At 40.7% G+C, this 14,358-nt stretch overlaps 1 protein-coding gene across 5 annotated transcripts in view; it reads right to left on the bottom strand.

The window, feature by feature from the left end:
- Nucleotides 1-29: 29 nt before the first annotated feature.
- The window catches only part of LOC111864247 (potassium voltage-gated channel protein Shaw), a 250,551-nt gene continuing 236,222 nt past the window's right edge, over nucleotides 30-14,358 (bottom strand). For 2 of the 5 annotated variants that reach the window (XM_023851339.2, XM_033751445.1), the window contains exon 7: nucleotides 30-1,365. In XM_023851339.2, the coding sequence (XP_023707107.2) occupies nucleotides 1,208-1,365 (158 nt within the window). In that variant the 3' untranslated portion in view covers nucleotides 30-1,207. Of the gene's footprint in view, nucleotides 1,366-7,156; nucleotides 7,262-9,883; nucleotides 11,940-14,358 lie in introns of those variants that run through there. The other 3 variants (XM_033751447.1, XM_033751453.1, XM_033751454.1) reach the window with 3 other exon arrangements.

The raw sequence follows: 14,358 nt of genomic DNA, 5'->3' as shown, positions 1-14,358 counted from the left end.
ATCCTCGGGGAACCAGTCAGTGACCTTGTTACCATGCCTACTGAGCATCCCGGCTTCATGTATAAGGAATAACTCGCCTTGAATCAATTCTGTGGAATTCATATCACTTTCCTTGCATTTTTGATATTAGTCTCCAGGCTGCCAACCAAACAAACTTAAAAACCCTCAGAAGGCAAATAAGATAGTCAAGTTGTGTGTTCCTTTGTCCACTTTCATCAGATATTTGTTATTAAGATTTCACTTATTCCACGATTATTAACTTGTTTCTGTAACCACTTGAAACACGCCTTAAATATTTGTGACATGTTTAGTTTCAACATTTGTGACCAGATCTACGAATGGAAGAAAATTATATAAAATTTTAATACACTTCTACAACAATGAGATAAAGGTAAAAAAGAACTAACAAAACAAAATGTTTTGTACAGACACGTATGTATCGACGACCCAATAAAGAAAAAAAAATTGCGTGTTTTTTCTACAATATTGTGAGTAATAAACTTGAGAAATTTGTGTTTCTTTAACCTTGTCTTCATATTTTTTTCTTATAAATTAAATGAGAGCGGATGATATCATTGTTTGACGTCATTTCCTGCTTGTCTATTGGTTTAGTTGTACATTAAATGCAAAAATCACAGTCCTGGCTTCCAAGGAAGTTAGCTTGCCTTCACAAGAATAGTAGTAATAATTAGATATATTATTTTATAACATGTTTTTATAGTTAACTGCTCGATTTGAACTGTGTATTGTGAAATATACTGGCTAAGTGATTTGCGTATGCTTATGTTTTTGTGTTTCTGTGTATTTGAGGGTGTAAAGACGCGAAAAAGTTTTCATTTATTTGATATACGTGTATATATATGTATATGTATAACGCGACTCTCAAGATAAGTTAAATAGTTCTTTTTTTCTTTAGTTTAGAACTTAGTAAATCTAGAGTGACCATTGTCGCTCTACACTGTCATTATGTACAAAGTTTTATCCTCTGTTTTTTAGAAATACAAAACTGATTAAAACGGCGAATCACTTCTGGCGCACTCAATAACGTCCTGATGCGTGGTGATGCCATCTGTCGGCAAAAACTTGTGTTAACAACTCTGACTCGTTTATATTGTACTATCCTGCAATTGTTGTGCCGCCATTGTTTTGCTTATTCTTCTTCTGTCTGTTTGGTGTTTTGTATTTTACCACATTGTCACAGCACTAACTAAAGCTGATATTTACTGCTGCTTGAAGACGGGGCGGAGTCGGTAATGGAAGGCGCAAGCTGATTGGCAGATGAATTACCCACCATTTTGTTGAGGGCTGCTTCAAGTCCTACTCCGTTTGGGTTGAGGGTCATTGTCATTCTCATACCCAGTCCAACTGAAAAAGATAAATATATAAATAATGAAAACATAACGTGTTAAAAGAGGCTGGTATTAATTTTATCTAAATTTGAAGATATTTTCTCAGTAACTGCTTAAGGTATTTAAAGAAGCCGGTCATTTTCGAGACTATAGAAGCATTCTCAATAACAGAGCCATCTGTGGATGGCTGATGAAATTAACTGTGGAAGACATATCTAATTAACAGAGAATTAAAAATATCGTACCATTATATATTGCTGGAGCAAGGCCAGGAAATTTGATAAGTTTACTCTTTATCATTTTTTATATGAAACATTTTACTTTCCATTATTTCTAACAGTTACAAGTAATATATTTAAATTCTCTATTTTATGAAAAATATATTTCCTTGAAATTACTGTTTTAGTAATACTGCTAGGATGTCAGCAGTCATCGAACTGTCATCATAGCCAAGGATATCTCGTTCGGTTATCTGGTTTATTTTGACAGCTCAGAAAGGAGTGCTCACCGTGACAGGAGTTTGTCTGAGCTAAAACTATGAAGATATTCCACTTTCAGCCAACCAAAAATCGCCCTTCAAAACAATACTATGCAACAAATAGTTTCAATGTGTGGCTTGATATATTTTCTTCGCAATCATGTCTGTCTTATACAGTTTCTGAGAGGGTATACCAAAACATTTAAACGTATAGAACTCCTTATTTTAAAATGCTCTAGGATATGTTCGATAAATTTACAATATATATTTCTTTTAATTTAGTATCTGATAGCACCCAGCTAATGTTCTGTTTTCTAAAAAATTAAACACTTGTTATAACCTAATCTTGAACAATTATGAATGCATACTTCAATACAAATATATGACCTACATGGAGTTGGTTTAAGGGACGCCAGAGTACACCAGAACTCTACATATCATATGATATTACGGTGTGAGTTTTACAGCATTTTTAGGTAACTTTTCATACATGTATAGACACATAGCTCTTGACATATTGAGTACTGGTGTTGAGGGACAAGAAGAGTTCATTTAAGGCACGGAGAAATTACCTTAGTGACGTGAAAGTTCGAGAAAAAGGCGAGTTTAAGCTACTTACTGAATATAATTGATATGTACTTCGAGAAACAAAAACGTTCATTCACCTTAAGACATTAAAATTTTACGAATTTGGATAAAAGCCTGTCGCTCAATAATTTGCACGCATTTGTCTTTTTTTTCCGTCTCTGTGATCTAGTGGTCAGAGTTCCTGCCTACAGATCCAAAGGTCCCGGGTTCGATTCCCGGGACTACCAGATTTTCTGAGAAGTAATGGGTCTGGAACGGGGTCCACTCAGCCTCGTGAGGATAATTGAGGAGCAATTTCAAGGCAATAGCAGCTCCGGTCTAGAAAACCAAAATTAACGGCCGTGGGGATCCGTTGCGCTGACCACGTGACACCCTCTATCCGCAACTAACTTTGCCGACAAGCGGCGGTCGCTCAGTCGGTATAGTTCGCTTGCGTACTACAGGCAACGGAGTTTGTTTTTTGTTTGTTTCTGTCTTTTTTGCCGTTGCAGAGATTCCATTTAAATAAACCATCCTCTACTGATGAGGTATGTGTGTAACTTGGAATTTTAATGTTAGAGAAGCTACGAATTGTTAATTCTGTTGCTGAGGAAACGAAAGTGGAGTTATTTTAGTTATATTCTGAAACAAGTTTTTAATCCTGACGGAATATTTCAGGCTTTACGTTCAGAGAACTAATAGTGAAAACCTCGTGTCATTTACCAAAGGTCTGTAAAGTCTACAGAATATTTGACTCCCTCCAATGCTCTTAATCTCGCGTCTTCCGGTGTCCATTAACTGAGGATGGTTTTAATTAAGTACATAGGCTATGTCTTACGTTCCTCAGAGACGTTCTATAGCACACACTTAGCAGCAAAATATCCCTGCGATCCCACCATTATGAACGAAACAACGAATGCTACAGGTTTGTCAAATAATGCAATAAAATCTTCTCTGGGGATCAGCAGTGTCAGTGCGGAGGCCATCCCAGAGCGTCTCTGTCTCTATCGTCAGGAGTTGGTGTGGTGAGTAGTGTGACCTTGCGGTATATTTATATTGCCACTTGTATTAGTGACCTGTAGACGGAGGTTGGATTCGCGAATAGATTTGTTGGATACTCACAAATCATAACTATAAAATTAATTATAACACTCTGAGGATAAGTGTAACTATAACACACAAAATGAATGCTTCAACGTCCACCTGCTTAGTTGTAGCTTAGTCTCTCGAAATCTCTCCATCTGGATCTCTACTCTCTCGAACCCTGAACTCTGAACTCAGAACACTCAGTCGGACAGCAGAGTGTCCTCTGTTATTCTCTGTTGCCACGAGAAATGTGAAAATCTCCGAGCAACGCGTTGATTTATACAAGCGTATTCGTTGCAGCGGAAACGTATTTCAGCTAGCCGTTGTCTAGCAATGGACATCTCTACTGTACTTCTCTGAATGCACATTTCCGGCTTTCAGGCGTCATATCACAATATTTAGAAATTCTATTCAATACCATCAACACAAACATATGGTATTAAAAAAAGGTAAAGGTATCCCTGTAACAGGCCGTGGAGGCCCATAGGGTTGTGAGACGTCGAGGCTCCCATATTTTCTAAACCATAGGCTCACAGATGGCTGTGAGTTTGTAAGCCTTATGCTCCGGCCCCCTTTTACTCCCTCAGGAAGATTCCTGCTACCTATTTCTGTTAGAGACTGAGTCGACCCCAGGGCCATATTGAGGCTGGAAGGATTATGTGAATTGAAAAACACAATGACCTTATTGGGATTCGAAACCGCAACCTTCCGGCTTGTAGCACAGTGTCTCAATATAGGCTACTGCGTGGCCCAAACTCTATAAGTATTCTTTTAACTTTAGCTTGTAGTCTACACACGTCATACTTCTTATTTCTTTCTACTTAAATTTTGCTATTATTCCTTTGAGCGTGCACTCCGGCGCAAGGGTCTCACTCTCCTAAGTGCAGCCGCACTGACCCCCAACGCGTGATCTCGCTTCGCGATTGCGTTGTATGTAATGATAACAATAAACTGTATGCTGTCTTTTAACTATGAATTATTGTTATTTTGAGTGTACATGTTAGTACGGTTTATATTACACTTAGGCCTGTTTTAAGTTGAGTATATACGATTATCCATAATGTCATTTTATATTTACCTTATTCTGGTGTACATCGGCCTACTGACAAGGTTGCTGCTTGGTATTTAAACTACAAAGATTATGTCATTTGAAATACGGGGTGATTCTAAATTATTTTCGGTGTTTCCGTTTATCTGCCACAGAAGCACCGGCAATAATATAGAATCACATGTACATCGTGATGCCAAACATTGAATGCATTTTATTGTGGTACTGAGTCCATGCCAGAATGAACTATGACCTATTTCAGGTAGGCTATATAGAAAATAGTGCCTGGAGAAAAGACTTGTGTCCTTTCCATCCCTTTGTTTTGTACTGATTATGCCCTTAGCGTCAGTTAATGCTAATGAAGACATGTAAATCTACACTAATAACCTTAATGGCCGACTCTAGCTGTAAACTAACATCAAATAGGTCTACTAAGCCGTGCAAAGTAAGGTAAGGGAGCTCATCTTAACAGAGTGGGGTGGCTATCTTCGTAACACTGTTCTAAATACAGGGTGTTCTCAGCACTGGTTGTACCCACTGCCGCTTATTGTATCATTAAACAAGCTGTAACTGTGTTGAGTGACAGATATTAATCATACTGGAAACCGCACACATTACAATTTTTAAGACCTTTATTTGGATACACGCGATTACAACAAAATAAATAGGCCTACTTTGGAAAAAGTGAAAATCTTAGTGTCGAAATTGGTTACAGCTTTAAGAGTTACGGAATGGTAGTATAAAGAGGAGAAGGCATGTGCGGAAAACAGGACAAAGAGTAAAGAGAAGAACCAAAGAAAAGGCGGAAGGAGTATCTTGAAGATATGTGACGACACGTGACGAGGACAGGCCAAACAGATGAAGATAGGATAAGGAAGAAACGTGCTGAGGATATAACAAAAAAAAAAAGAGGAACATCTAATGAAACGTCGAAAGAGAACCTTGAAGACATGAGAAGATACGTGACGAAGACAGGACAAAGAGATAAAGACAGGCGCCGAGGAGAGCACCAAGAAATCTATAGTCCAAATAAAGTGTGTATCAAATTTGTTCCATTTAATTCGTATCTTTAACACATGAATAATGACAATTACAACTTAGGATAAAACTAAACATCGTGGCCTTTAGTCCGCAAGCGAACTATACCGACCGAACGACCGCCGCTTGTCGGCGAAGTTAGTGCCAACTTTAGCGGATAGAGGTTGTCGCGTGGTCAGCGCAACGGATTCCCACGGCCGTTAATCTCGGTTTTCTAGACCGGAGCCGCTATTTTCTTGAAATAACTCCTCAATTATCATCACGAGGCTGAGTGGACCACGTGCCAGACCTACTTTTCAGAAAATCTGGTAGCGCCGGGAATCGAACCAGGGACCTCTGGATCTGTAGTCAGGAAGTACCACTAGACCACAGAGGCGGTCTACAACTTAGGATATCGTGTCCAAATTAATTATTGGGAATATTGGTAGAATAATGGCACAATAATTCCCTGATGTTGGAAACAGAGATGACTTCCTAGCCTCTTAAGTTTTTGATCCAGATTTACGAGACTGATTACGAAATGTTTTACGGCGTTCAGTCGCCACCGTGAAAGCTTGAGGACTTAAGGTTATTTGTCCATTTTGGATGCCTTTTTATTGAAACATGCCCCCACACAAAGAAAAGTCCAGATAGCGCAACTATTTAACAGTGTTTTAACTAGTCTCGTGTATTGTTTTTATCGCTAGGCTCCTGAGTCTACTGGCGTTTAAGTATTCAGTCTTCATGTAAAAATAGTTCCCCATGTATGGCCAATGGTGTGGAGTATGTTTGAGTGAAGAGGCCGCGCCATAGCTCAAGCGGTTAGTCGTTGACTTCCCACTGCGGCGGCCCGGGTTCGACCCCGGGTCTGGTCAAGTGTGATTTGTAGTGGACAAAGTGGCACTGATGCAGGTTTTCTTCGAGTACTTCAGTTTCCCCTGCCAATCTTCATTCCACCAAATTCTCCACAGTCACCCTCACCTATCATCTGGGGCTGGTACAATAGGCCAGAAGTTGCCGCAGTACAAGGGACTTAGTCCCACCCCACTAGCATTAAAAAAAATGTTTGATTGAAACATAATTTAGGCGAATGACGATTTATTTCACTGTGAGAAGTAGAGCTACAAAGTTGCGATGTTGCGAGAACGTATCCTTCAACTTGGATGTTCCAGATACATTACATGCATGAGTAAGACGTTCTTTCTACTTGACAACATCATTTTCCGCCTCTCGCTCGGTATTACGGAACGCCTAAAAAAAGTTAAATCTCTACTTATATATACTGTCTGTGTTAAATTTTAAAATTAAATGTTTAGTCCTTCTTAATTTGTTACTAATCTGAAACACCCACCAGAAACAATTTAATTTTAATAAGTTACAAAAGTTAGAAGAGAAATTGTATAGTACAAGCATCGAAGACTAAGTGACGCTAATTGGGTTAACTCTCATAACGTGATAAATGTTACTACTGCGCAGCACCGTCTTATTTGAATCTTAGCATAGATTTTACTACTGCGCAGCGCCGTCTTGTTTGAAACTTAGCATAGATGTCGCTGGGCAGTGCAGCGGGCTTGCAACCAGTGTTGAGACGTTAGTAATGATAGGCAGTACCCTATTGCTTCGGTCAGGGGGGACTGACGGTCCTGCCGCTGAGGTCGGCACTCTTCGTGCCGTTTGTGCGTGGCAGCAGACTTGAGTTTCTCCTCTCGTGCTCTTCTGTAACAAGATGACGTCACAAGTCTTCTTGACGTGACATCAGGGCTGGTTGGGGGGGAGTAGGATGGTGGAAAGGGGGGTGGGTCATTGTACACATTGACACTACACAGGTGCCAGAGGTCACTCGCAGATATATTTCTCTCTTAAATAACGAGACGTCGTTCCAACACTGATAAATCATAAAGTGTACTAGTGTTCTTTATCTGTTGGACATTAGAGTGATCAAGAACTCGTGGCTCATGCGAAGAAACATATTCAGATACCTGAACTCGGCCGAAAAATGTTTCTGATGGGGTGTCGGGTCGATTGTGTTCCAGCCTACGGGCCGCGTAGTTCGGTGCAGTACGACACAGAAGTGAAACCCAAAAAATCGCAGCTACCTTTTCACTTGTAAAAGGTAAAATGTAAAACTATACCTATACCAGTCTGTGGAGGCCCATAGGGTTGTGAGACGTTGAGGGTCCCACATTATCTACATAATCGACTCACAGATGGCGGTGAGATTGTCAGCCTTACGCTTCGGGCGCCCTATACCCCCCATGAAGATTCCTGATACTTATTTCTGTTAGAGGCTAAGTCGAGCCCTGGGCCATAATGCGGCTGGAAGGATTAGGTCAATTGAAAATAAAATAACCTAATCGGGACTCGAACCCGCGACCTTCTGGCTTATAGCATAGTGCTTCAACCAACTACGCTACCGCGTGTCTCCCTTTCACTTATAGTTCTTTATTTAAAATATATTTGTTTCGTAGTCTGTTTTACGATTACGTCGCAAATTAACTTCAGTATTCTTTGGTGTATATATATATCTAAATATCCTACGGGAACTCTTGTAAAGTTCCCAGAAAAGCGGCTGAGAGGGACATTTCAACCTCTTTCCAGTTTCCTCCCTTCAATATCTGAGTTAAAATCTGGCACAGGCAGTCGCCACCGGTTCTTGACCATCTTCCATTGTCTGCTGGGTCCAAACAATCTCTTATCCAACGCATTCCATTACCCTCTTATTTGGGCTAAAGCGGCTGGAACGTGAATGTGAATCACTTGCACATGTTCCCGACAAAATTACACCAACACATATTACAGTTAACCCTCGTTATAACTGACCCGCGTATAACGGATAACATTTGGCTGTGTACAGTTGCGAATTTTTAGAGATGTTGAGGTACTAAAGAGGTGTTGTGGTTAGAAAACTATTTAAAGCAAGAAACAAACGCATTATGAAAACCTTTATGTAATCATATTGTGTGTTTATATGTTTGCTGTTTATATTGGGTATGTATCCTATGGTGTAATTCCGTGAATACCTCGTCTCTTAGTGCCCCCATACACGCACAGTTTGGCCTCCAGTTCGGCCTGCACAGTTGAAGACTGAAAGGCAAAACTGACTTGTGTGGTGCGGCCGGCCGGCCAATCGTTTGGACTGTTGGCCTGTGGGAAACCCGTCAGTCCGTCAGTTCTGCCTGCAGGACCGTAGCACGTGACGTGTGTGACTCAACATTATAGGCTGGAAGACCGTGATTGTGGCATGAAGCCTGCCTCTTTATCGGCGCGTGTATGGGGAGGAAAGGGAGGGCGTAAACTGTCACAGTTTTGCCTGTAAGGTCGATCGGAAGGCCAAACTGTGTGTGTATGGGGGGCCTTAGTTATAGCGCACATCGGTGACACACAACCCCCCCCCAATTAATACCTTATAACAAGGGTTTACTGTGTTTGCCTTTATGTCATGTTACTGAGGCAAAGGAAAGATTTTTCTTATCGAATTGAATAATTATAACTTTTATTTGGCTGTGTTTTAGAAAATTACACGGAAGTTTTTAATTATTTGGACGGCAGACAGATTGAAGGAATTTTTAGTGTATGTGTGAGGTAGAAATTTATAAAATTGCTACATCTTTTCGATAAAATTTGAAACCGCGCAACTCGATTTTCGCGGTTTCATTCTCGGACTGGCGAGTCTGCGCGTGAACCCTGGCCAAGCTATATTACAGCATCTGTGTGCTTTGAATTATCTACCTGCCGCTTGAGATGGCCATCATGCAGTAGTCCCAGCATGCAGCATGCAGGGGTGGTTCTCAACTAATGGGAGGGTAGGGGGTAGGTTTGTATTTCTTGATATAAACTGTTCTCTTGTGATGGAGGTGTTCATCTTCGGCAGGATTGACAAATGTGAGAACACTGCATATCTCATTGTATTGTTTCGAGCAGTACATGCTACGATTGTGGGTTGGAATGACAAGTATTTTAGCCAATGGCGGAGAGTTTCATGTAGCGGTAGGTCGGGGAAGGTACCCGGTTTGAGTCTTGGTTATCTGTGCTATCCTGCTTGGTATTTTTCGTCGTTGTCAATAAACTCTGTAGACGGGTGCTGAGTTATTACAATCAAGCTCGTCTTATTTCCATATAATTCGTCGTTTATAACCTCTGCAGTTGATACGTCATTTAACGTCACACATAATTTTTGTACCAGAGTTTCTTTTAAATTGCTTAAGGGTATCTTCATCTGGTTGATTCTGATGGGTTATTATTACTGGGTTTTGGACTTTGTCGATCGTCTGGTATTCTAAAAAATGCAAAATAATACGTTTTGGAAACTGGATCTGTTTCCGTCCTCACATGAGGGGTGGATGACACCTACTTTGTTGGGTCCGTTAGAAAGATCTGGAGTGGCTGAGTTTAACTTTTTCTAAGGGACCCAATAGAGTTGGGTGTCTCCCACCCCTTCACCTGGAAACGGAAACAGATCCAGTTTCCAAAACGTTGTATTCTCCACCCCACTAAGCGAGGAAAAAATACATTCTCTCTCTTTTGAAAAGGAAATAATTTACACAGAATAATTTGAAGAGGTGTACAATATTTGAGAGAAGTTTTTAACTCGTAATATCGTCAGTAACGAGGTTTCTCGAAGTGTTAGTGCTTCTGCCGTGTATTCCGGGTGTTCCCCTTTTGTATCTCGGCCGGGACATCGGCTATCTGACTGAGATGTTTCGTGGTTTTCCTCAGTCCCTCCAGAAAAATTCTGGAATAGGAGGATTTGGTGTAGGCCACTACTGCTTCCGTCTTTACCATTTCATATTTGTTTCTCACTAATCATTCTGCCTTTCGACGACGTATTCACTGAGAGACTGAAAGTCGCGTTAAACAAACCGTGCATAAAGTCAGTTGACTATTGGCTTCTTTCCGTGTATCCTCCAACAATAGACCTTATTTTAGTCTATCTTTGTTTGAGGAAAAGAAGGAGAAAATTACGCAGTGAGGATCTTCATAATACGGTTTCTTTCACGTCAAGTTATGAAGGCGTGTAAATAAAGTGTACCCAGACGGCGGTCAGAGTGGTATGTAAAGGCAAAAGGTAAAGTTGTAACGCACTACACCACGAAGACCTGTGGGGGAGTGGATATATAGAGCCTCATTTTTTGACCTCGGCACTATTCAGAGATGAGTGGTTAGTTTCATGCACCGGCCACGTTTTCCCGGGGGAATTAGCCCGCGGTGTCCATTGGACAGAGGCTGAGTGTGCCCCAGAGCCTGTCTGGAAGACGTGGAACCTACCAGGACACGAACTCCGACACCTCTGTCTTCCAGCTTGTAACCAGTGGCTATACCGACTGCGGTATCCATGTTCAAAATGTGGTACGTACAAAGGAAAATGATACATTTTGTTGGTAGACCTCAATAAAAGAAATTACAGTCATGTCAGAATTTAATGAACTCTTGTATAAGCTTTCAGTCTCGTCCTATATGTTGCTATTTGTATGTTTGTGGCTGTTTCGCGACTGCAAGCATCGGCGTATGATCAAGAATTAGGGTTTAACAACAGTGCTACATTCTTCCTGTCTCGTTAGAACTTCCTGTGTGGCACTCTTGGGTTCAGATGTAATGTTATCTCGGTGAGACTTTCAGTGGGACTCCTAGATATGGATGGGAGGATAATATTTAAAATAGTGCTGAATTTGAAATTCTGGCAGCGTGGCTATGAATAATTGTAATTTCTGGGATATGAAGCTATGTCAACCTGCGTTTCAGAGGAACGTATCGCAAGTTGTAATCCTCTCGGGACATGCCTGTTTTTTTTTCCTTCTCTCTGTGGTCTTCTGAGAAAGGAGAGGTTTAAATGGATTGTGTAACAAGAAGACATCGACAGTTCCATGAAGTAATTACCTTGTTTTGAATAATGGTCTCTTGGAACAGAGGCGGAAAGATCAACAGCCAATTACCACAATATATAAATTCACCGCTTGGAGCGTAATCCTTTTTGAGAAACCAGCAGTTGCTCACCTAATCAGGATATCCCTATTATTTTATGTAGCCGAAGATTCATTGTCTTGCTCACAGCATCCCGCCCGTCCCCTACCTGAGCCAGAGTCGGACCAAAATTTTGTATGCATTTCATTTCCGATTCGTGCTACATGTCCTGCCCATTTCATTCTCCTAAATTGTTTGAGGAAGAGTAAAAATTGTGAAGATCCTCATCATGAAGCTCTCTCCAGCCTTCTTTACTGGAAACAGATTGAAAGCCAAGAGTCTACCAGAAAATGTGTTCGGAATTTGTGGGGTTGGGGGTTGAGAACCACTGAGGTGGGAGAGGGACAGGGGTGTTGGTAGTGTCTGCAGTCCCCTCAGAAGTGATTGATGTCCAGCATAGGAGCCAGCTCTTCTACTTTCGTCCCGTGGTCACCTACTAGTAAGAACAATAATAACATAGTAGAGTAGTCAGCAGTCGCCTCAGCGTGATATAGCACTACATCTAAACAGCGCGTGAGTTGTTGCCTACAGACAGACCGACTGAGCCAGAGTCACTTATAGACTCCATCTGTTGGCCTGAAATGAAACAAACAGTAAGCCAAACGTCGAAGACACATAAATTCGACATTTAAAATCGGACGATTTTGAAAAAAATTCTCCATAAAATGTGGAGTATAATATTTAAAGTAAGTTTATAGGACTATTTCCTGCAAAAGTAACCATCAAGGAGCCCAAAAAATGCTATAATCGTTAGCGAGTTGTTAACTGAATCTGTGAAACAGTGACTTAAAATTTGTCATTGTTGCAGTTTATATTTTTATGGATTTGATATTCTTGAAAATGTCATTATATTAATAATACAACATGTCATCTCCAAAACAATGGAATTGCTACATAGAAATTTCTAGTCATATAAAGTAAATTTTGAGTTTAAACTTGTTTCATGTTATTTTTAATGCTGTACAGCACTTCTTCCTAGTTTCTTACTTCACTTTTTCTTTGACTTTGAAAATGGAAACGTTTCTTGCCTCTAGAAAGTCTGTGAAATTCTATCGTATTTTACGATCTCAGATAGCAGAAAGCAGCATTTTTTAAGCATTTGAAATATTTACAGGAAGGAAGTTAATCATGATTTCACATATCTAAGGCTATGAATCTGAAATAGTGAATTCATTCTAGAAATAAATATATACAAATGTAGACAGAGGTCAGTTTTCGAATGCGAATTATACTCGTGTCCTTGTTGATAGATGTCAGTGGCTCCTTTATTACATCAATTTTGCTTTTTTGATACTAAAAACACTTTGGCACTGATCCATTCTTTACTTGCCTGGCTCAGCCAAAAAAAAAAAATCTGTAGCTAGGCTGTTTTCGTCAGCTCATAAAACTCACACCGCAATGGGGACTTCTCAAGCTCGTAATCTCTGCTGGCCGATAGCCGATCTTGACTGAGGCTTCTAGAGGCTTTTCTCAGTCGTTCTAAAAAATTTCCTGATAAAAAAAATCTCAGTGGTTCGAGTCCGCAAGAAAACTATACCTACCGAGCGACCGCCGCTTGTCGGCGAAGTTAGTACCAACTTTTGGACAGAGGGTGTCGCGTGGTCAGCGCAAAGGAACCCCACGGCCGTTAATCTCTGTTTCCTAGACCGGAACCGCTATTTCTTTGAAATAGCTTCTCAATTATCTTCACGAGGATGGGTAGACCCCGTTCCAGACCCACTACTTCTCAGAAAATCTGGTAACGCCGGGAATCGAACCCGGACCTCTGGATCTGTAGGCAGGAACTCTGATCACTAGACCACAGAGGCGGTCAAATATCCTGATAATATTATAAAATAACCCGTGTCATCGTAATAGACGCGGTTCGATTCTTAACATCGCACATTGATGATACAGCAGGAAAATTATCGAATGAAAGACATTATGCATACTTTCAGTTGTAGGACTATATGTATTTATCTCTCTGTAGTTCCACAGCCCTTGTGGACTTTGGCCGGCTTTTCAATTTCTTAATCTGTACACAGTGGGTAGGACTCCTTGGACGGGGGATCAGCCCGTCACAAGGCCGCTACCTGCACACAGAATAAACGCACATAGACATCCATGCCTCGAGTGGGATTCGAACCTACGATTCCAGTGTTCGAGAGAGCGAAGAGAGTTCATGCCTCAGACCGCGCGGCCACTGTGATAGGCAGTTGTAGGTGACCTTTGAAATTAAATCGAATGTTGCTCAGTAGACCACTGTTGGCCTATGAATACCGAACAAAAACGAATGTCATTCGAAGGGTAAACCAAGTTTGACAAAATATAAATTTCGTGTTTGGGCTCTTAGTGAGCGCAATGTTACGTCCCTGAAGATACTTCTATGCAACTCTCTTCAGGGCCACGTCTCCTGAATAAATAGAATTTAATCTAAGTCGTTTTAGCCATATTTTGAGATTCATCGAGCATCGATTTGTGATAGGTAATATTTAAAATACCGAATACGAGTGACATCTGTCCAGCCGTTAGCAGCGAGTAAGGTGCACATGTATATGCATACAAACAGAAAGAAAAATGGCTTTCCAAAAATTATGTTATATAATTCAGTGTTGCTCAAAAGGTATAAATCCGTCAAAATCTCAGAGGTCGATCTTTTCTGCATTACAAGAACTTCTGATATATATAACATATATATGAGAAAGTGAAAAACTAATTTCCGCCTCAGGGTTAATTCTTTTTTATTGCTAGTGGGGTGGGACTAAGTCCCTTGTACTGCGGCCACTTCTGGCCTATTGTACCAGCCCCGGATGATAGCTGAAGGTGATTGTGGAGCAATTGGTGGAATGAAGATTGGCAGGGGAAACCGAAGTACT

This window comes from Cryptotermes secundus, unplaced genomic scaffold (genome assembly GCF_002891405.2).
Source record: "Cryptotermes secundus unplaced genomic scaffold, Csec_1.0 scaffold29, whole genome shotgun sequence".
In the NCBI taxonomy this organism is placed as follows: Eukaryota; Metazoa; Arthropoda; class Insecta; order Blattodea; family Kalotermitidae; genus Cryptotermes; species Cryptotermes secundus.
The sequence above is the reverse complement of the archived record's forward strand: the minus strand, read 5'-3'. Positions and strand labels throughout refer to the sequence as shown.